The 23,679-nt window shown below is 39.7% G+C and overlaps 1 protein-coding gene across 2 annotated transcripts in view; it reads right to left on the bottom strand.

Annotated features, from left to right (window-relative positions):
• CRAMP1 (cramped chromatin regulator homolog 1) overlaps positions 1 to 23,679 on the bottom strand; it is a 60,685-nt gene that overhangs the window by 4,646 nt on the left and 32,360 nt on the right. For both annotated transcript variants that reach the window (XM_073553609.1, XM_073553608.1), the window contains exons 11-19: positions 22,764 to 22,941; positions 8,145 to 8,326; positions 6,040 to 6,108; positions 5,693 to 5,774; positions 1,947 to 2,045; positions 1,022 to 1,206; positions 870 to 926; positions 560 to 794; positions 91 to 249 (exon numbers count right to left, since the gene is read on the bottom strand). In XM_073553609.1, the coding sequence (XP_073409710.1) occupies positions 91 to 249; positions 560 to 794; positions 870 to 926; positions 1,022 to 1,206; positions 1,947 to 2,045; positions 5,693 to 5,774; positions 6,040 to 6,108; positions 8,145 to 8,326; positions 22,764 to 22,941 (1,246 nt within the window). The remainder of the gene's footprint in view (positions 1 to 90; positions 250 to 559; positions 795 to 869; positions 927 to 1,021; positions 1,207 to 1,946; positions 2,046 to 5,692; positions 5,775 to 6,039; positions 6,109 to 8,144; positions 8,327 to 22,763; positions 22,942 to 23,679) is intronic.

Genomic DNA, 23,679 nt, shown 5'->3' with positions numbered 1-23,679 from the left:
AAAGTATATTGGAAAGTTGTAAAACTTTTCTTTCTACAAGGATGAAGCTTTTATCTACAAGTCCTCCTGTAAAGTGAAGTCTGTACTTACAGAGTAAGCTACTGAGTGAAGAGTCGGAGGAGTCGTTGGGGTACCACTGAGGGTCATGGCTGGGAGAAGCAATCCAACTCTGATGAGGACTTGAGGAGGGGGAAGGAAGACTTTTGGAGTTTTCATTGAGTTTGGCTGGAGAAAGAGGAACAGCTTCTCCTGGAAAACCACAAAAAAAAAAAAAAAAAGGCAAAAATAATAAGGATTGGTACAATACTAGTCGGTAACGTGGCACCGGTGGTCTGCAGTACAAGTATTACACTTGGCAAATGTCTGGGCCTCGTTGGATCTGATCACACTTACCAGGATAGTTCCAATTCTAACAAAAGCAGATAACAGATTTGCCTTCAATAAAAGCAAAACCGTCTGGGAAAGTCTTCACTTCCCACCCACCACTCCTTGAGACCTTTAAATATAACACCTCTCACTGTGAACTCAATATCACTGATGCATTCGTCTGTGAGCTTACCGTACTGCCCAGAGCTTATGGCAATCTCAATGATGGAGTCACTGATGTGTGTCACCGGCTCCCCGTGTGACAGAACGTCGTCCGGAGGGCCGGGCAGGGATATGTCCAGAAGAGCAGAGACGTTTGGAGGAGAGAAGCAAGTGCTTGAACTAGTCGGGGTGCAGTTGGTTGGGTCTGGGGGGCCGTTCTGAAGGGGATTCTCAAAGATAGGAGCCATGGACAATATGGATGATGGCTAAAAAGGAAAAAAGGGAGGTCACGCGTGATTTGTGGAAGACACAAACTTAAAAGGAGGGAGGGAGAACTGTACCTGGAATGGCTGGGCTGCGTCTTGCACCGAGCGTGTGGAAAGAGCAATGAAGGGAACCTGGAAGGAAGAATGCAGAGGTGTCAATAACTCGGTGTTATGAAATGACCCACGCCACCGACCAAGTACTGGACCGACACTATGGAGAGGCTCACCTCAGCGCACACAGTCACAGCGGGTATGGGATCACCACCGCTGGTCTCCATTGTAGGCTCTACTACGGTGCCAGTCATACTATCTGATGGAAGTGGACCGATTCCAACCAAACCATCAGTTTCCAGAACCGGCAAGGAAGATTCTGGGATAATCCCTGCACTTTTAGCAGCCATGTCAATGGCACCTACAGGGTTACAGAAAAAAAAAAACAAGCTTTAAAGTTAAGACCTTGAACACGGATTGTATAAATGCTGTGAAGGCTTTGTTCAAGGGAATTGGACAGCAGCATGATGCAGGGGCTGGGGCCCTGATTCCAGCAATATGTCACTTACTGAACGGTGCGTTGAAATAATCACTAGACGACTAGTTGTCTCATGCCATGTAGTCCTCCTACTATACGTAACCCTGTCCCCACCATTGATTGGCAGCATTCTGCCTATGCACAGTGTACACAGAAAGCTGCTAATCAGTAGTGTGGGTGGGGTTAAACAGAGCTTAGCATTCAGAGAACTACTAGAGCCACAGCAGAGATAACAAGGATTTTATGAACACTGCACCAAGAAGACCAGTAAGTGACATCACTGGAAGCAGGGTCTCTGCCCCTACATCATGCTGCTTGCCACTTTTGGATATATGGTATACTCCTGACAGAAGGCACAGCCTTAACGCCCTTGCAGACCTTAGGTCAGTCAGTTGACTATCTGATCACTCCTGACTGATTATGTCGGGGTAGAGAAAGATCAACTAGTTGGAATTTTAATGGCCGATCTTTTTGTTTCCTCTACCCAGTGATTGTGCGGTTGAGCAGAGCCACAGAGCTCGGCGTCTGCTGCTATGTTTGGCCAGGTTTACCCGGTGTGCTAGCAAAACCTTCAGCCCCCATATAGTTTAGAAAAGCCTGAAGGACGCAGACTAGTTACTCACTTGCTAAAGAATTGGTGGCTGGAGTCAGTCCTTTTGGTACGATGGGCTGAGACGCAGTTTTGCTGAGAGTGGAGTGGATGGGTTTGAAGGAGCCTCGTCCTGCAATAAAAAAAAAAAAAAAAAAAGAAAAAATTGTATCAGTGGCAAATGATAAACATTTCAAGATACCGCTGACATTTGCATTTCCTAGTATAGTACATAGTGCATACTCCGCAGGCATGGTTATTAGAGGGAATCTGTCAGCAGGATTTTGCTATGTAAAGTAGTCTGACAGCTGCACGAGGTAGGGACAGAGACCCCGATTCTAGCGATGTGTCACTTAGTTTACTGGGTGCAGCAGTTGTGACAGAATCACAGCTTTCTCTCTGCTGCAGATCTAGCAAAGCTCAGAATGCTTAGCCCTGTATAATCCCGCCCACACCACTGACTGGCTGGTTTCTGTGCGTATTGACAAAAAACTGCCAGTCAGTGGTGGCAGGGCCGGCTCCAGGTTTTTGAGGGCCCCGGGCGAAAGAGTCTCAGTGGGTCCCCCCCCTCTTTAACACTTACCACGATTCATGCCGTGTGGCATCCATGGTGCTGGCCAAAAACGGACTTGTCTCCGTGTGGATCACACAGACACACATGTGATCCACACGGACACTCGCTCTGTGGCAAAACACATTCAGGAGGCTATTGATTAGTAGTGTACACATGAAAGAGAGAACAGAGAGAAAGAAAGAGAGAACAGAAAGAAAGAAAGAAAGAAAGAACAGAGAGAGAAACAGAGAAAGAAAGAAAGAAAGAAACAAACAAAAAGAAAGAAGGGAAAGAAAGAACAGAGAAAGAAAGAAGGGAAAGAAAGAACAGAGAAAGAAAGAAGGGAAAGAAAGAACAGAGAAAGAAAGAAAGAAGGGAAAGAAAGAACAGAGAAAGAAAGAAGGGAAAGAAAGAACAGAGAAAGAAAGGAAGAACAGAGAGAAAGAAACAGAGAAAGAAAAGAACAGAGAAAGAGAAAGAGGGGAAAGAAAGAAAGAAAAAGAAGAGAGAGAAAGAGAGAAAAAGAACAGAGACGGAAAGAAAGAAAGAAAGAACAGAGAGAAAGAAAGAGGAAAGAGAGAACAGAGAGAAAGAACAGAGAAAGAAAGAAAGAACAGAGAGAAATAACAGAAAGAAAGAAAAAGAAAAAGAAAGAACACAGGGAGAGAAAGAAAGAGAGGAAAGAGAGAACAGACAGAGAAAGAACAGAGACAGAAAGAAAGAACAGAGAGAAAGAAAGAACAGAGAAAGAAAGAACAGAAAAAGAAAAAGAAAGAAAGAGAAAGAAAGAACAGAGACAGAAAGAAAAACAGAGAGAGAAAGAAAGAAAGAAAGAAAGAAAGAAAGAACAGAGAGAGAGAGATAGAAAGAAAGAAAGAACAGAGAGAAAGAAAGAACAGAGAGAGAAAGAAAGAAAAGAAAGAAAGAAAAAACAGAGCGAACGAAAGAAAGAGGAAAGAGAAAAGACAGAGAGAAAGAACACAGAGAAAGAAAGAACAGAGAGACAGAAAGAAAGAAAGAAAGAAAGGGGAAAGAAAAAGAAAGAACAGAGAGAACAGAGAGAGAGAAAGAAAGAACAGAGAAATAACAGTGAGAGAGAAAGAAAGAACAGAGAGAGAGAGAGAAAGAAAGAAAGAGGAAAGAGAGAACAGACAGAGAGAAAAAGAACAGAGACAGAAAGAAAGAAAGAACAGAAAGAGAAAGAAAGAGAGAGAGAAAGAACAGAGACAGAAAGAAAGAAAGAAAGAAAGAAAGAAAGAAAGAAGGAAGGAAGGAAGGAAAGAAAGAAAGAGAACAGAGAGAGAGAAAGAAACAAAGAAAGAAATATTCTATAAAGATACCATAGCAGCCTGGCTCCCATTGTAGTGCCCACCTGAGCCTCCTGGTGCAGGACATATCATGATCCGCTCACATGGCCGACATCCCCGATTCCAAGGCGATCCCGCTGTCCGCTCTGTCAAAATCGGGACTGTCTCGCTGGATCCGGGACGTTTGGGACTCGGGAAGTATAAATGCTCCCCACCATACACCTCGTACACGCACGGATCCGCTTTGTATGCCTCGTAAACACACGTCTCCGCTCCGTACACCTTGCACAACCCCAGCTCTGCTCCATAAACACACGGCTCAGCTCCGTACACACAGGGCTCCGATCCGTACACCACATACACACATGGCTCCGCTCCGTAAACCTCATACACACACGGCTCCGCTCCGTACACCTCGTACACACAAGGCTCCGATCCGTACACCTCGTACACACAAGGCTCCGATCCGTACACCTCGTACACACAAGGCTCCGATCCGCACACATCGTACACACAAGGCTCCGATCCGTACACATCGTACACACACGGCTCTGCTACATCCACCTCGTAAACCCCTCCTGACCCCACACAAACTTTACCTCATTCAGACCAACACAATGACCCAACCAGCACAGCAGAGTCCTGCAGCCAACCTGATCATGTGACCCGACTCCTCCCATCCTGTGACCTCATCACAGGTCCTGTGCCGCACACAAGATTACAGCCGAAGCGATGATCATTGCTGGCTGTAAGGGGCTGCGTGGGTCCCTTTTATGATGGGCGCAGGATAGGGTCGGTACATGGGGGGCGTGGCGGCTCCCCCAGACAGCATGAGTGGGCCCCCCGTCTCGCCAGGGCCCCGGCACTTGCCCAGGTGCTGACGCCGGCCCTGAATGGTGGGGATGTGGTTGGACCAGGAGGCACAAAACACCTAATCCTGTAATGATAATCTTCTGCTGAGAAAACACTGATTGTATTAAAAAAAAAAAAAAAAAAAAAAAAAAAAAAAAAAAAGCAAAAACCTGCTTACAGATTTCCTGTAAAAGGTTAGGCTAAGATTCCACCATGTTGGGTTATTACAAATAACTGGCGCTTTCCGTTTTGTAGGTTGAGAATTTTACTTATTGTTTCTATTTCTGGTTTCTTTTTGTTTTGTGTCTGATTTTGTCATCTTGTTTTCTGATTGGAGTTTTGTTCTTCTGTTTGTTCTGTTGTGTTTTATTTTGTAATGTCGTGAAGGATTTTATAATAATAAAAAAGACCTACAAATAACTGGCGCTTCTGGAAATATAAATTTTGTACAATTATTTATCATGTTATGATGATCAGGAGAGAATTTGTAATGAAAGGGAATACAACGTCACACACACAATCCCTGTGCACGGCAAAATCTGCTGATCACAGAGGTGACATCCTTCTAACAAGAAGATCTTCAAATTGAGGCTGGCCTTAAAGGGGTTGTCCGAACACTATGTCGACAATCTATCCTCAGGATAGGTCATCAGTATACCTATCCTTGGGGGTCAGACAGCTTCCATCCTCCCCGATCAGCTCTGGTGGCGGCCGGATGTAAACATTAAATGGAGCGAAACAGCACAGCGCCGTTTAATCTGTAGTGGCTGCTGCCCGGTACTGCAGCTCAGCTCCTTGAATGCGATCGGATCTGCAGTTCTCGGCAGCGGCCACTATGCATTGAATGGAGCTGTGCTGTTCCTAATCGGTGGGGGTGCAAGGTGTCGGACCTCCGCTGATTCGACCTGATGTTGAAGACCTATCATAAAGATAGGCCATCAATATTATGTGCCCGAACAACCCCTTTAATACTGTCTTTTTAGTCATAAAGTAAGTAACGAGCCGGTATCTTCCCATTTCACCATCCTCAGAGAGGTAATGTAATGTGCAGCATGGTCATTACTGTACCTGCCACTGAAGAGTTGGAGAGGATGGAGAAGGAGCAGACGTGTGGTAGAGAGATGCCAGACGGTCGAGGAAGGAGCGTTCTCTGTGGGGGAAATGTCACAATTAATGGTCACAAAAAGAAACTAAAAAATGGTGAACTTACCAAAAAATATTGGGTAACAGTAACCTGTGTGTAGGAGTTGGAGCGGTACCAAACATTATATAAAAGACGGCGATACAAATCCCGTTTTTAAACAAAATTCTGATTATTTTTTTTTAACATATGAATCTCTTTATTGATATATATATTATACATACACATATGTTTATAAAAAAAACAAAAAACAGAATATCTCTGTACCACTTACCTGGACAACCAAAGGTTTCCGAAGGTGTCGACTTCTCTGCTTCTTAGCCTTCGGTAAGAAAAAGTCAGACTGAAAAAGTAAGATATACAGAAGAGACGATTAGTGCCTGGAAGTTTAAGGAGCCTAAGCAAGTGGATCCAGCAGGGTGTTGCATTGACAGCACAAATGGCAGATATCGTGCAGGAGACCTGTCAAATGGCCGCTTTACATAATGTCAGCAGCGCCTCTCCTGTTCTAAATCAGAGAGGTGTTGGATAACCCCTTTAAATAATGACAAATTGTCAACGTCCGCACTCATTTCTGTGGATACATATGCATGATCACTTCAGTTAAAACAAAAAATTTTGAAAAAAAACCCTCACCCCAGCTGAAGTTATTTAAAAAAAAAAAAAAATAATAATCATCACCCTCCCCAGGTCCATTGTTGAGTCTCTGCCGCTGCGCCTCTGCCTGGGTTTACGGCATAATTGCTCTGACCTGCTGAGCTCATGGATGGGGCTTGCTAACAATCAATCAATCAATGTCACGTCAGCACTGTAGACAAAACAGGCACATGACAGAGACTCCGCTGTGGACCCGGGGAAGGGGTAAAGGAGACATTTGTTTTAAAACAAACTACACCAGAAAACAGGGGGGTTTTTAAAAACTGGAATACTCCTTTGAAAGATTATATAATGTTTTTATTTTAAATGCATTTTTATTGATCATTAATCAAAAAGGAAAAGTTGTGACATTCTGGAAATTACGGGATGGAGACGTTAATGATCTGCAAATGGTGAAAAAAAATGGAAACTAAATTTTCAAAAACCACTCGACTAATTCAGTACGGAGTATGAGCCACGTGCAGAAATTCCAACACTTCCAGCCTCGGCTGCCATCACTGAGGTTTATTAATGGTCGTCTAAGGAAGGTTCTGCAGCTGAATACACTAGAACAAATCATCAAGATCCGCTGCTGGCAGTTACCTGTGCAGTCACCGACCAATGAGGTCCCAGATGTGCTTGTTGGGAGACAAGTCCAGAGACGCTGCAGCCATGGGACCTCTCAGGCTGCTAACAGTGGCATGAGCAACATGTGTAATGGCAGTGTCGTGTTGAACAATGGCTCCAACAACATTTTCGAGGAATGGCCACACCACTGGATGTACCACCAAATCAATGTAACGCCGAGCTGTGTACCTGGAATAAAGACTTGAGGGGTCTGGCTCCTGTACAATATGCCACCCCACAATATAATCCTGGAAGCAGGACCAGTGTGACATTCCCTCTTGAAGACCTGTTCATGGTGTTGCCCATGTGGTCTCAAGTTGGAAACCAATTTGGTCATCTTCAGCTATGAATCCCGCTTTTGTCCTCAATGCAATGATAGCCGAAAATTGGTCCAGAGATCATGTGGGCAACAGCACAACAGTCCTATTACTGGGATAATGGTGTGGGGTGGCATAATGTTTAGTAGGCAGACCGCTCTGGGCTTTAGCCAGAGAACACTAACAGCTCAGTGTTACATTGGAGAAGCGGCCGTACGGCTGGTTCCACCATTAAATCTAAGTATCCCAGAAACCATTGTTCCACTTTTCAATGCCAGGCCGCATGTTACTCGTGCTACTGTGAGCCACATATGTGGCTTAAACTTGCAGTCATGGCCTGCAGAGTCTTGGGATTTGTCACCCATCGAGCACATCTGTGACTTTATTGGCCAGTGGACAAAAGCGCTGCCAGCAGCGGATCTTGATAATTTATGTGACCAACACAGGATCCTCTATTCACAATAGGTGAGTAATATGTATTATGAAAGTGTCCATTGCCATTCTACTGACGTTTGCTTTTTATCCTTTACCATTCACAGGCTCATTGACAAGAAGACTAGTCCCCGCTGAAGCCTTGGTCAAACATAGCTGCTGCAAGCAGACTTTTGTACCGAGGCCGGGCTGGATCTGTGTATTGTGCAGCATGCACGATAACTACTAATCGCCCCACCTAGTTATGCATCGGACCCCAGGAGCAGATGTCAATTGTATCGGTCCTATAATCATGCGATTACAATCTGTGTACAGCGCCGTGGAATACGTTGGTGATATATAAGCAATGATAGCGCAATATACATACACTAATTGCATCCAAGTGCTGGCGACCCGCAGCTTCAGACTCCTTGTTTGATGAGGAAATCTTGGCATGACGGCTGTTTGGCGGCAGCATGGTGGGGACTGCAAACACGGCTCCATCACCACTGGTCGTTACAGATCCCAAAGGACCACCGAACAGAAGAGGACGAGAGAGATTTCTGAAACCTGCACCAGGGGAGATGCATATTTGTAAGATATGAGACCCACAAGGCTGCACTCTGGGTCTGAGGCTTTCTACACTGCAATTTCTTAAAATATATTATTTTTCATCAATGGAGCTGTATGGTCATCATTATGTACTGTACGTCATTAATGGAACTGTATGGTCATCAATATGTATGTCATCAATGGAGCTGTTTGGTCATCATTATGAAGGTCATCAATGGAGCTGTATGGTCATCATTATGTACTGTACGTCATTAATGGAACTGTATGGTCATCATTATGTATGTCATCAATGGAGCTGTATAGTCATCATTATGAATGTCATCAATGGAGCTGTATGGTCATCATTATAAATGTCATAAATGGAGCCGTATGGTCATTATGTAAGCCATCAATGGAGCTGTATGATCATCATTATGTATGTCATCAATGGAGCTGCATGGTCTTCATTATGTATGTCATCAATGAAGTTGTATGATCATCATTATGTATGTCATCAATGGAGCTGTATGGTCATCATTATGAAGGTCATCAATGGAGCTGTATGGTCATTATGTAAGCCATCAACGGAGCTGTATGATCATCATTATGTATGTCATCAATGAAGCTGTATGGTCATCATTATGTACTGTACGTCATTAATGGAACTGCATGGTCATCATTATGTATGTCATCAATGGAGCTGTATAGTCATCATTATGAATGTCATCAATGGAGCTGTATGGTCATCATTATAAATGTCATCAATGAAGCTGTATGGTCATTATGTAAGCCATCAATGGAACTGTATGATCATCATTATGTATGTCATCAATGGAGCTGTATGGTCATCATTATGTATGTCATCAATGAAGCTGTATGGTCATCATTATGTATGTCATCAATGAAGCTGTATGGTCATCGTTATGTATGTCATCAATGGAGCTGTATGATCATCATTATGTATGTCATCAATGAAGCTGTATGGTCATCATTATGAATGTCATCAATGAAGCTGTATGGTCATCATTATGTACTGTACGTCATCAATGGAGCTGTATGTCATCATTATGTATGTCATCAATGAAGCTGTATGGTCATCATTATGTACTGTACGTCATTAATGGAACTGTATGGTCTTCATTATGTATGTCATCAATGGAGCTGTATGGTCATCATTATAAATGTCATCCATGAAGCTGTATAGTCATCATTATGAAGGTCATCAAAGGAGCTGTATGGTCATTATGTAAGCCATCAAAGGAGCTGTATGATCATCATTATGTATGTCATCAATGAAGCTGTATGGTCATCATTATGAATGTCATCAATGGAGCTGTATGGTCATCATTATGTACTGTACGTCATTAATGGAGCTGTATGGTCATCATTATGTATGTCATCAATGGAGCTGTATGGTCATCATTATAAATGTCATCAATGAAGCTGTATGATCATCACTATGTATGTCATCAATGGAGCTGTATGGTCATCATTATGTACTGTACGTCATTAATGGAACTGTATGGTCATCATTATGTATGTCATCAAAGGAGCTGTATGGTCATCATTATGTATGTCATCAATGGAGCTGTATGGTCTTCATTATGTATGTCATCAATGAAGTTGTATGGTCTTCATTATGTATGTCATCAATGAAGTTGTATGATCATCATTATGTATGTCCTCAATGGAGCTGTATGGTCATCATTATGAAGGTCATCAATGGAGCTGTATGGTCATTATGTAAGCCATCAACGGAGCTGTATGATCATCATTATGTATGTCATCAATGAAGCTGTATGGTCATCATTATGTACTGTACGTCATTAATGGAACTGCATGGTCATCATTATGTATGTCATCAATGGAGCTGTATAGTCATCATTATGAATGTCATCAATGGAGCTGTATGGTCATCATTATAAATGTCATCAATGAAGCTGTATGGTCATTATGTAAGCCATCAATGGAACTGTATGATCATCATTATGTATGTCATCAATGGAGCTGTATGGTCATCATTATGTATGTCATCAATGAAGCTGTATGGTCATCATTATGTATGTCATCAATGAAGCTGTATGGTCATCATTATGTATGTCATCAATGAAGCTGTATGGTCTTCATTATGTATGTCATCAATGAAGTTGTATGGTCTTCATTATGTATGTCATCAATAAAGTTGTATAATCATCATTATGCATGTCATCAATGGAGCTGTATGGTCATCATTATAAATGTCATCAATGGAGCAGTATGGTCATCATTATAAATGTCATTAATGGAGCTGTATTGTTATTATGTGCGCCATCAATGGCGCTGTATGATCATCATTATGTATATCATCAATGGAGCTGTATGGTCTTCATTATGTATGTCATCAATGAAGATGTAAGATCAACATTATGCATGTCATCAATGGAGCTGTATGGTCATTATGTACTGTACGTCATTAATGGAACTGTATGGTCATCATTATAAATGTCACCAATGGAGCTGTATGGTCATCATTATAAATGTCATCAATGGAGCTGTATGGTCATTATGTAAGCCATCAATGGAGCTGTATGATCATCATTATGTACGTCATTAATGGAACTGTATGGTCATCACTATGTATGTCATCAATGGAGCTGTATGGTCATCATTATGTATGTCATCAATGAAGCTGTATGGTCATCATTATGTATGTCATCAATGAAGCTGTATGGTCATCATTATGTATGTCATTAATGGAGCTGTATGGTCATCATTATGTATGTCATCAATGGAGCTGTATGGTCATCATTATAAATGTCATCAATGGAGCAGTATGGTCATCATTATAAATGTCATCAATGGAGATGTATGGTTACTATGTGCGCCATCAATGGCGCTGTATGATCATCATTATGTATATCATCAATGGAGCTGTATGGTCTTCATTATGTATGTCATCAATGAAGATGTATGATCATCATTATGCATGTCATCAATGGAGCTGTATGGTCATTATGTACTGTACGTCATTAATGGAATTGTATGGTCATCATTATAAATGTCACCAATGGAGTTGTATGGTCATTATGTAAGCCATCAATGGAGCTGTATGATAATCATTATGTATGTCATCAATGGAGCTGTATGGTTATCATTATGTATGTCATCAATGAAGCTGTATGGTCATCATTATGAAGGTCATCAATGGAGCTGTATGGTCATTATGTAAGCCATCAACAGAGCTGTATGATCATCATTATGTATGTCATCAATGAAGCTGTATGGTCATCATTATGAATGTCATCAATGGAGCTGTATGGTCATCATTATGTACTGTACGTCATTAATGGAGCTGTATGGTCATCATTATGTATGTCATTAATGAGCTGTATGGTCATCATTATGTATGTCATCAATGGAGCTGTATGGTCTTCATTATGTATGTCATCAATGGAGCTGTATGGTCATTATGTACGCCATCAATGGAGCTGTATGATCATCATTATGTATGTCATCAATGGAGCTGTATGGTCTTCATTATGTATGTCATTAATGAAGCTGTATGATCATCATTATGTATGTCATTAATGGAACTGTATGGTCATCATTATGTATGTCATCAATGGAGCTGTATGGTCATTATGAATGTCATCAATGGAGCTGTACGGTCATTATGTAAGCCATCAAAGGAGCTGTATGATCATCATTATCTATGTCATCAATGGAGCTGTATGGTCATCATTATGTCATTAATGGAGCTCTATGGTCATCATTATGAGTGTCATCAATGGAGCTGTACGGTCATCTTTATGTCATCAATGAAGCTGTATGGTCATCATTATGTACTGTACGTCATTAATGGAGCTGTATAGTCATCATTATGTATGTCATTAATGGAGCTGTATGGTCATCATTATGTATGTCATTAATGGAGCTGTATGGTCATCATTATGTATGTCATCAATGGAGCTGTATGGTCTTCATTATGTATGTCATCAATGGAGCTGTATGGTCATTATGTAAGCCATCAATGGAGCTGTATGGTCATCATTATGTATGTCATCAATGGAGCTGTATGGTCTTCATTATGTATGTCATCAATGGAGCTGTACGGTCATTATGTAAGCCATCAATGGAACTGTATGGTCATCATTATATATGTCATCAATGGAGCTGTATGGTCATCATTATAAATGTCATCAATGAAGCTGTATGGTCATTATGTAAGTCATCAATGGAGCTGTATGATCATCATTATGTAGGTCATCAATGGAGCTGTATAATCATCATTATGCATGTTATCAATGGAGCTGTATGGTCATCATTATGTACTGTACGTCATTAATGGAACTGTATGGTCATCATTATGTATGTCATCAATGGAGCTGTATGGTCATCATTATGTATGTCATCAATGGAGCTGTATGGTCATCATTATGTATGTCATCAATGGAGCTGTATGGTCATCATTATGTATGTCATCAATGGAGCTGTATGGTCATTATGTAAGCCATCAATGGAGCTGTATGATAATCATTATGTATGTCATCAATGGAGCTGTATGGTTATCATTATGTATGTCATCAATGAAGCTGTATGGTCATCATTATGAAGGTCATCAATGGAGCTGTATGGTCATTATGTAAGCCATCAACAGAGCTGTATGATCATCATTATGTATGTCATCAATGAAGCTGTATGGTCATCATTATGAATGTCATCAATGGAGCTGTATGGTCATCATTATGTACTGTACGTCATTAATGGAGCTGTATGGTCTTCATTATGTATGTCATCAATGGAGCTGTATGGTCATTATGTAAGCCATCAATGGAGCTGTATGATCATCATTATGTATGTCATCAATGGAGCTGTATGGTCTTCATTATGTATGTCATTAATGAAGCTGTATGATCATCATTATGTATGTCATTAATGGAACTGTATGGTCATCATTATGTATGTCATCAATGGAGCTGTATGGTCATTATGAATGTCATCAATGGAGCTGTACGGTCATTATGTAAGCCATCAAAGGAGCTGTATGATCATCATTATCTATGTCATCAATGGAGCTGTATGGTCATCATTATGTCATTAATGGAGCTCTATGGTCATCATTATGAGTGTCATCAATGGAGCTGTACGGTCATCTTTATGTCATCAATGAAGCTGTATGGTCATCATTATGTACTGTACGTCATTAATGGAGCTGTATGGTCATCATTATGTATGTCATTAATGGAGCTGTATGGTCATCATTATGTATGTCATTAATGGAGCTGTATGGTCATCATTATGTATGTCATCAATGGAGCTGTATGGTCTTCATTATGTATGTCATCAATGGAGCTGTATGGTCATTATGTAAGCCATCAATGGAGCTGTATGATCATCATTATGTATGTCATCAATGGAGCTGTATGGTAATCATTATGAGTGTCATCAATGGAGCTGTACGGTCATTATGTAAGCCATCAATGGAACTGTATGGTCATCATTATATATGTCATCAATGGAGCTGTATGGTCATCATTATAAATGTCATCAATGAAGCTGTATGGTCATTATGTAAGTCATCAATGGAGCTGTATGATCATCATTATGTATGTCATCAATGGAGCTGTATGGTCATCATTATGTACTGTACGTCATTAATGGAACTGTATGGTCATCATTATGTATGTCATCAATGGAGCTGTATGGTCAACATTATGAATGTCATCAATGGAGCTGTATGGTCATTATGTAAGCCATCAATGGAGCTGTATGATCATCATTATGTATCATCAATGGAGCTGTATGGTCATCATTATGAATGTCATCAATGGAGATGTATGGTCATTATGTAAGCCATCAATGGAGCTGTATGATCATCATTATGTATGTCATCAATGGAGCTGTATGGTCATCATTATAAATGTCATCAATGAAGCTGTTTGGTCATTATGTAAGCCATCAATGGAGCTGTATGATCATCAATATGTAGGTCATCAATGGAGCTGTATAATCATCATTATGCATGTTATCAATGGAGCTGTATGGTCATCATTATGTACTGTACGTCATTAATGGAACTGTATGGTCATCATTATGTATGTCATCAATGGAGCTGTATGGTCATCATTATAAATGTCATCAATGGAGCTGTATGGTCATTATGTAAGCCATCAATGGAGCTGTATGATCATCATTATGTATGTCATCAATGGAGCTGTATGGTCATCATTATAAATGTCATCAATTAAGCTGTATGGTCATTATGTAAGCCATCAATGGAGCTGTATGATCATCATTATGTATGTCATCAATGAAGCTGTATGGTCATCATTATGAAGGTCATCAATGGAGCTGTATGGTCATTATGTAAGCCATCAATGGAGCTGTATGATAATCATTATGTATGTCATCAATAGAGCTGTATGGTCATCATTATGTACTGTACGTCATTAATGGAGCTGTATGGTCATCATTATGTACTGTACGTCATTAATGGAGCTGTATGGTCATCATTATGTATGTCATCAATGGAGCTGTATGGTCATCATTATAAATGTCATCAATTAAGCTGTATGGTCATTATGTAAGCCATCAATGGAGCTGTATGATCATCATTATGTATGTCATCAATGGAGCCGTATGGTCTTCATTATGTATGTCATTAATTAAGCTGTATGATCATCATTATGTATGTCATCAATGGAGCTGTATGGTCAGCATTATAAATGTCATCAATGAAGCTGTATGGTCATCATTATGTATGTCATCAATGAAGCTGTATGGTCATCATTATGTATGTCATCAATGGAGCTGTATGGTCATCATTATGAATGTCATCAATGGAGCTGTATGGTCATTATGTAAGCCATCAATGGAGCTGTATGATCATCATTATGTATGTCATCAATGAAGCTGTATGGTCATCATTATGAATGTCATCAATGAAGCTGTATGGTCATCATTATGATTGTCATCAATGAAGCTGTATGGTCATCATTATGTACTGTACGTCATCAATGAAGCTGTATAATCATCATTATGTATGTCATCAATGAAGCTATATGGTCTTCATTATGTATGTCATCAATGAAGTTGTATGATCATCATTATGAATATCATCAATGGAGCTGTATGGTCATCATTATGTACTGTACGTCATTAATGGAACTGTATGGTCTTCATTATGTATGTCATCAATGGAGCTGTATGGTCATCATTATAAATGTCATCCATGAAGCTGTATGGTCATCATTATGAAGGTCATCAAAGGAGCTGTATGGTCATTATGTAAGCCATCAAAGGAGCTGTATGATCATCATTATGTATGTCATCAATGAAGCTGTATGGTCATCATTATGAATGTCATCAATGGAGCTGTATGGTCATCATTATGTACTGTACGTTATTAATGGAGCTGTATGGTCATCATTATGTATGTCATCAATGGAGCTGTATGGTCATCATTATAAATGTCATCAATTAAGCTGTATGATCATCACTATGTATGTCATCAATGGAGCTGTATGGTCATCATTATGTACTGTACGGTTATCATTATAAATGTCACCAATGGAGTTGTATGGTCATCATTATAAATGTCATCAATGGAGCTGTATGGTCATTATGTAAGCCATCAATGGAGCTGTATGATCATCATTATGTACGTCATTAATGGAACTGTATGGTCATCATTATGTATGTCATCAATGGAGCTGTATGGTCATCATTATGTATGTCATCAATGAAGCTGTATGGTCATCATTATGTATGTCATCAATAGAGCTGTATGGTCATCATTGTGTATGTCATCAATGGAGCTGTATGGTCATCATTATGTACTGTACGTCATTAATGGAGCTGTATGGTCATCATTATGTATGTCATTAATGGAGCTGTATGGTCATCATTATAAATGTCATCAATGAAGCTGTATGGTCATTATGTAAGCCATCAATGGAGCTGTATGATCATCATTATGTATGTCATCAATGGAGCTGTATGGTCTTCATTATGTATGTCATTAATGAAGCTGTATGATCATCACTAAGTATGTCATCAATGGAGCTGTATGGTCATCATTATGTACTGTACGTCATTAATGGAACTGTATGGTCATCATTATGTATGTCATCAATGGAGCTGTATGGTCATCATTATGTATGTCATCAATGGAGCTGTATGGTCTTCATTATTTATGTCATCAATGAAGTTGTATGATCATCATTATGCATGTCATCAATGGAGCAGTATGGTCATCATTATAAATGTCATCAATGCAGCTGTATGGTTATTATGTGCGCCATCAATGGCGCTGTATGATCATCATTATGTATATCATCAATGGAGCTGTATGGTCTTCATTATGTATGTCATCAATGAAGATGTATGATCATCATTATGCATGTCATCAATGGAGCTGTATGGTCATTATGTACTGTACGTCATTAATGGAACTGTATGGTCATCATTATAAATGTCACCAATGGAGCTGTATGGTCATCATTATAAGTGTCATCAATGGAGCTGTATGGTCATTATGTAAGCCATCAATGGAGCTGTATGATCATCATTATGTATGTCATCAATGGAGCTGTATGGTCATCATTATGTATGTCATCAATGGAGCTGTATGGTCTTCATTATGTATGTCATCAATGGAGCTGTATGGTCATCATTATGTATGTCATCAATGGAGCTGTATGGCCATTATGTAAGCCATCAATGGAGCTGTATGATAATCATTATGTATGTCATCAATGAAGCTGTATGGTCATCATTATGAAGGTCATCAATGAAGCTGTATGGTCATCATTATGAAGGTCATCAATGGAGCTGTATGGTCATTATGTAAGCCATCAACAGAGCTGTATGATCATCATTATGTATGTCATCAATGAAGCTGTATGGTCATCATTATGCATGCCATCAATGGAGCTGTATGGTCATCATTATGTACTGTACGTCATTAATGGAGCTGAATGGTCATCATTATGTATGTCATTAATGGAGCTGTATGGTCATCATTATAAATGTCATCAATGAAGCTGTATGGTCATTATGTAAGCCATCAATGGAGCTGTATGATCATCATTATGTATGTCATCAATGGAGCTGTATGGTCTTCATTATGTATGTCATTAATGAAGCTGTATGATCATCATTATGTATGTCATTAATGGAACTGTATGGTCATCATTATGTATGTCATCAATGCAGCTGTATGGTCATTATGAATGTCATCAATGGAGCTGTACGGTCATTATGTAAGCCATCAAAGGAGCTGTATGATCATCATTATCTATGTCATCAATGGAGCTGTATGGTCATCATTATAAATGTCATCAATGAAGCTGTATGGTCATCATTATGTACTGTACGTCATTAATGGAGCTCTATGGTCATTATGAGTGTCATCAATGGAGCTGTACGGTCATCATTATGTCATCAATGAAGCTGTATGGTCATCATTATGTCATCAATGAAGCTGTATGGTCATCATTATGTACTGTACGTCATTAATGGAGCTGTATGGTCATCATTATGTACTGTACGTCATTAATGGAGCTGTATGGTCATCATTATGTATGTCATTAATGGAGCTGTATGGTCATCATTATAAATGTCATCAATGAAGCTGTATGGTCATTATGTAAGCCATCAATGGAGCTGTATGATCATCATTATGTATGTCATCAATGGAGCTGTATGGTCTTCATTATGAGTGTCATTAATGAAGCTGTATGATCATCATTATGTATGTCATCAATGGAGCTGTATGGTCATCATTATGTACTGTACGTCATTAATGGAACTGTATGGTCATCATTATGTATGTCATCAATGGAGCTGTATGGTCAACATTATGAATGTCATCAATGGAGCTGTATGGTCATTATGTAAGTCATCAATGGAGCTGTATGATCATCATTATGTATCATCAATGGAGCTGTATGGTCTTCATTATGAGTGTCATTAATGAAGCTGTATGGTCATTATGAATGTCATCAATGGAGCTGTACGGTCATTATGTAAGCCATCAAAGGAGCTGTATGATCATCATTATCTATGTCATCAATGGAGCTGTATGGTCATCATTATAAATGTCATCAATGAAGCTGTATGGTCATCATTATGTACTGTACGTCATTAATGGAGCTCTATGGTCATTATGAGTGTCATCAATGGAGCTGTACGGTCATCATTATGTCATCAATGAAGCTGTATGGTCATCATTATGTCATCAATGAAGCTGTATGGTCATCATTATGTACTGTACGTCATTAATGGAGCTGTATGGTCATCATTATGTACTGTACGTCATTAATGGAGCTGTATGGTCATCATTATGTATGTCATTAATGGAGCTGTATGGTCATCATTATAAATGTCATCAATGAAGCTGTATGGTCATTATGTAAGCCATCAATGGAGCTGTATGATCATCATTATGTATGTCATCAATGGAGCTGTATGGTCTTCATTATGAGTGTCATTAATGAAGCTGTATGATCATCATTATGTATGTCATCAATGGAGCTGTATGGTCATCATTATGTACTGTACGTCATTAATGGAACTGTATGGTCATCATTATGTATGTCATCAATGGAGCTGTATGGTCAACATTATGAATGTCATCAATGGAGCTGTATGGTCATTATGTAAGTCATCAATGGAGCTGTATGATCATCATTATGTATCATCAATGGAGCTGTATGGTCATCACTATGAATGTCATCAATGGAGCTGTATGATCATCATTATGTATGTCATCAATGGAGCTGTATGGTCATCATTATAAATGTCATCAATGGAGCTGTATGGTCATTATGTAAGCCATCAATGGAGCTGTATGATCATCATTATGTATGTCATCAATGGAGCTGTATGGTCATCATTATAAATGTCATCAATGGAGCTGTATGGTCATTATGTAAGCCATCAATGGAGCTGTATGATCATCATTATGTATGTCATCAATGAAGCTGTATGGTCATCATTATGAAGGTCATCAATGGAGCTGTATGGTCATTATGTAAGCCATCAATGGAGCTGTATGATAATCATTATGTATGTCATCAATAGAGCTGTATGGTCATCATTATGTACTGTACGTCATTAATGGAGCTGTATGGTCATCATTATGTACTGTACGTCATTAATGGAGCTGTATGGTCATCATTATGTATGTCATCAATGGAACTGTATGGTCATCATTATAAATGTCATCAATGAAGCTGTATGGTCATTATGTAAGCCATCAATGGAGCTGTATGATCATCATTATGTATGTCATCAATGGAGCTGTATAATCATCATTATGCATGTTATCAATGGAGCTGTATGGTCTTCATTATGTATGTCATCAATGAAGTTGTATGATCATCATTATGCATGCCATCAATGGAGCTGTATGGTCATCATTATGTACTGTACGTCATTAATGGAACTGTATGGTCATCATTATGTATGTCATCAATGGAGCTGTATGGTCATCATTATAAATGTCATCAATGGAGCTGTATGGTCATTATGTAAGCCATCAATGGAGCTGTATGATCATCATTATGTATGTCATCAATGGAGCTGTATAATCATCATTATGCATGTTATCAATGGAGCTGTATGGTCTTCATTATGTATGTCATCAATGAAGTTGTATGATCATCATTATGCATGCCATCAATGGAGCTGTATGGTCATCATTATGTACTGTACGTCATTAATGGAACTGTATGGTCATCATTATGTATGTCATCAATGGAGCTGTATGGTCATCATTATAAATGTCATCAATGGAGCTGTATGGTCATTATGTAAGCCATCAATGGAGCTGTATGATCATCATTATGTATGTCATCAATGAAGCTGTATGGTCATCATTATGAAGGTCATCAATGGAGCTGTATGGTCATTATGTAAGCCATCAATGGAGCTGTATGATAATCATTATGTATGTCATCAATAGAGCTGTATGGTCATCATTATGTACTGTACGTCATTAATAGAGCTGTATGGTCATCATTATGTACTGTACGTCATTAATGGAGCTGTATGGTCATCATCATGTATGTCATCAATGGAGCTGTATGGTCATCATTATAAATGTCATCAATTAAGCTGTATGGTCATTATGTAAGCCATCAATGGAGCTGTATGATCATCATTATGTATGTCATCAATGGAGCCGTATGGTCTTCATTATGTATGTCATTAATGGAGCTGTATGGTCAGCATTATGTCATCAATGGAGCTGTACGGTCATTATGTAAGCCATCAAAGGAGCTGTATGATCATCATTATCTATGTCATCAATGGAGCTGTATGGTCATCATTATAAATGTCATCAATGAAGCTGTATGGTCATCATTATGTACTGTACGTCATTAATGGAGCTGTATGGTCAACATTATGTACGTCATCAATGGAGCTGTATGGTCATCATTATGTCATCAATGAAGCTGTATGGTCATCATTATGTATGTCATTAATGGAGCTGTATGGTCATTATGTAAGCCATCAATGGAACTGTATGGTCATCATTATATATGTCATCAATGGAGCTGTATGGTCATCATTATAAATGTCATCAATGAAGCTGTATGGTCATTATGTAAGTCATCAATGGAGCTGTATGATCATCATTATGTATGTCATCAATGGAGCTGTATGGTCATCATTATGTACTGTACGTCATTAATGGAACTGTATGGTCATCATTATGTACTGTACGTCATTAATGGAACTGTATGGTCATCATTATGTATGTCATCAATGGAGCTGTATGGTCAACATTATGAATGTCATCAATGGAGCTGTATGGTCAACATTATGTAAGCCATCAATGGAGCTGTATGATCATCATTATGTATCATCAATGGAGCTGTATGGTCATCATTATGAATGTCATCAATGGAGATGTATGGTCATTATGTAAGCCATCAATGGAGCTGTATGATCATCATTATGTATGTCATCAATGGAGCTGTATGGTCATCATTATAAATGTCATCAATGAAGCTGTATGGTCATTATGTAAGCCATCAATGGAGCTGTATGATCATCATTATGTATGTCATCAATGGAGCTGTATAATCATCATTATGCATGTTATCAATGGAGCTGTATGGTCATCATTATAAATGTCATCAATGGAGCTGTATGGTCATTATGTAAGCCATCAATGGAGCTGTATGATAATCATTATGTATGTCATCAATAGAGCTGTATGGTCATCATTATGTACTGTACATCATTAATGGAGCTGTATGGTCATCATTATGTACTGTACGTCATTAATGGAGCTGTATGGTCATCATTATGTATGTCATCAATGGAGCTGTATGGTCATCATTATAAATGTCATCAATTAAGCTGTATGGTCATTATGTAAGCCATCAATGGAGCTGTATGATCATCATTATGTATGTCATCAATGGAGCCGTATGGTCTTCATTATGTATGTCATTAATGAAGCTGTATGATCATCATTATGTATGTCATCAATGGAGCTGTATGGTCAGCATTATAAATGTCATCAATGAAGCTGTATGGTCATTATGTAAGCCATCAATGGAGCTGTATGATAATCATTATGTATGTCATCAATGGAGCTGTATGGTCTTCATTATGTATGTCATTAATGAAGCTGTATGATCATCATTATGTATGTCATCAATGAAGCTGTATGGTCATCATTATGAATGTCATCAATGGAGCTGTATGGTCATCATTATGTACAGTACGTCATTAATGGAGCTGTATGGTCATCATTATAAATGTCATCAATGAAGCTGTATGGTCATTATGTAAGCCATCAATGGAGCTGTATGGTCATTATGTAAGCCATCAATGAAGCTGTATGATCATCATTATGTATGTCATCAATAGAGCTGTATGGTCATCATTATGTATGTCATCAATGAAGCTGTATGGTCATCATTATAAATGTCATCAATGGAGCTGTATGGTCATTATGTAAGCCATCAATGGAGCTGTATGATCATCATTATGTATGTCATCAATGGAGCTGTATGGTCATCATTATGTATGTCATCAGTGAAGCTGTATGGTCATCATTATAAATGTCATCAATGGAGCTGTATGGTCATTATGTAAGCCATCAATGGAGCTGTATGATCATCATTATGTATGTCATCAATGGAGCTGTATGGTCATCGTCAAGTGCGACACCCAACACTCCCACCGATCAGCTGAATATTCGTTGTGGCAGTGGTCGAATTTAAGACAAGATGCACGGTACAGTAGATGGCAGTCGTGTACATTCACTTGAACGGGAGATAAAGTGCAGTACCCAGCTGCAATCACTAAGCAATAGGGGGGGCTGCAGGCCTACGTTCCCTGTATGGTTTATATTGGCCGCTGCTGGAATGCATTTCAACTGATGGCTGGGGTGCAGCATGTCGGACCCCGACCAATCTCATATTAATAATTTGCTCCAGGGTCCGCCACTTACCTGAGGTATTAAAAGTAGGAGGGAAGGTGGACTGGATTTGAGCCGGCTGCGTCCTCAGACAGTCTGGGTTGCGGGAGACGAGAGTGATGACTTTCCCGGGTGGGGTGAGAGTCTGGTCCTGGACTGGCAGCTTTAAGGGGGATGTGGCAACGGAGGCCGTTTCCGGAGTCTGTGACGGCTATTAAAACAATGAAGCAGAAAATCCTTATGAAATGATGATAGAGTCTGATAACGCTGAAAGCAAAGTATCAGGACGTGAAGAAACTTTATCATCGAGGATGTACTGACTAATATGGAATAAATCCCCCATCCTGTTCGTAAAGCAAAGTCCACAGGTAGAAAATGGCCCCTTCTTACTATTCTCTCCCTATAATACATATGGTTCTCTCTCTGCTCCATAGCTCCGCTCCAAGGATTCATCTCCATATTCCCAGTACTCGTGGTACATTGCCCACAGTAAACGTTCCCTGCTCATACATGGCCAAGTACACAGTGCAACGAGCGTTCACTTCTCCCCCCTGCAGACTTGGCAGACCACCAGCCCTATGTGTACGATCACCCATCCGATCCCTCTGGAGGTCGGAGTATACTGAGGGATCCTCAGAGAATAATGCACCAGTGCTGCCCATATAGGTTTAGGGAGCTGAAGGTCACATCCACAATCCTTCTGAAAAGCCCCATGGTGCTTTAGAGGGAGATCCACATTCATCAGCGCGTTCCTAAAATCACTTTGTGACAAGATATCATTTTTCACCAGTACCAAAAGACATATCACATCCGTACAGCATGGTCTCCAGCACACATGTCAAACTCGGGCCTGTGGGTCAAGTCTGCCCACCAGGGTGAGTATATTTGGCCCGTGATGCCAGGCAGAACCATTATACTGCATGGAGCACTACGTGGAGCCATTATACTG

The sequence above is a fragment of the Dendrobates tinctorius genome, unplaced genomic scaffold (assembly GCF_039654945.1).
Source record: "Dendrobates tinctorius isolate UK_male_01 unplaced genomic scaffold, ASM3965494v1 ptg000202l, whole genome shotgun sequence".
In the NCBI taxonomy this organism is placed as follows: Eukaryota; Metazoa; Chordata; class Amphibia; order Anura; family Dendrobatidae; genus Dendrobates; species Dendrobates tinctorius.
Note: the sequence above shows the minus strand (reverse complement) of the source record. Positions and strands in the feature narration are given on the sequence as shown.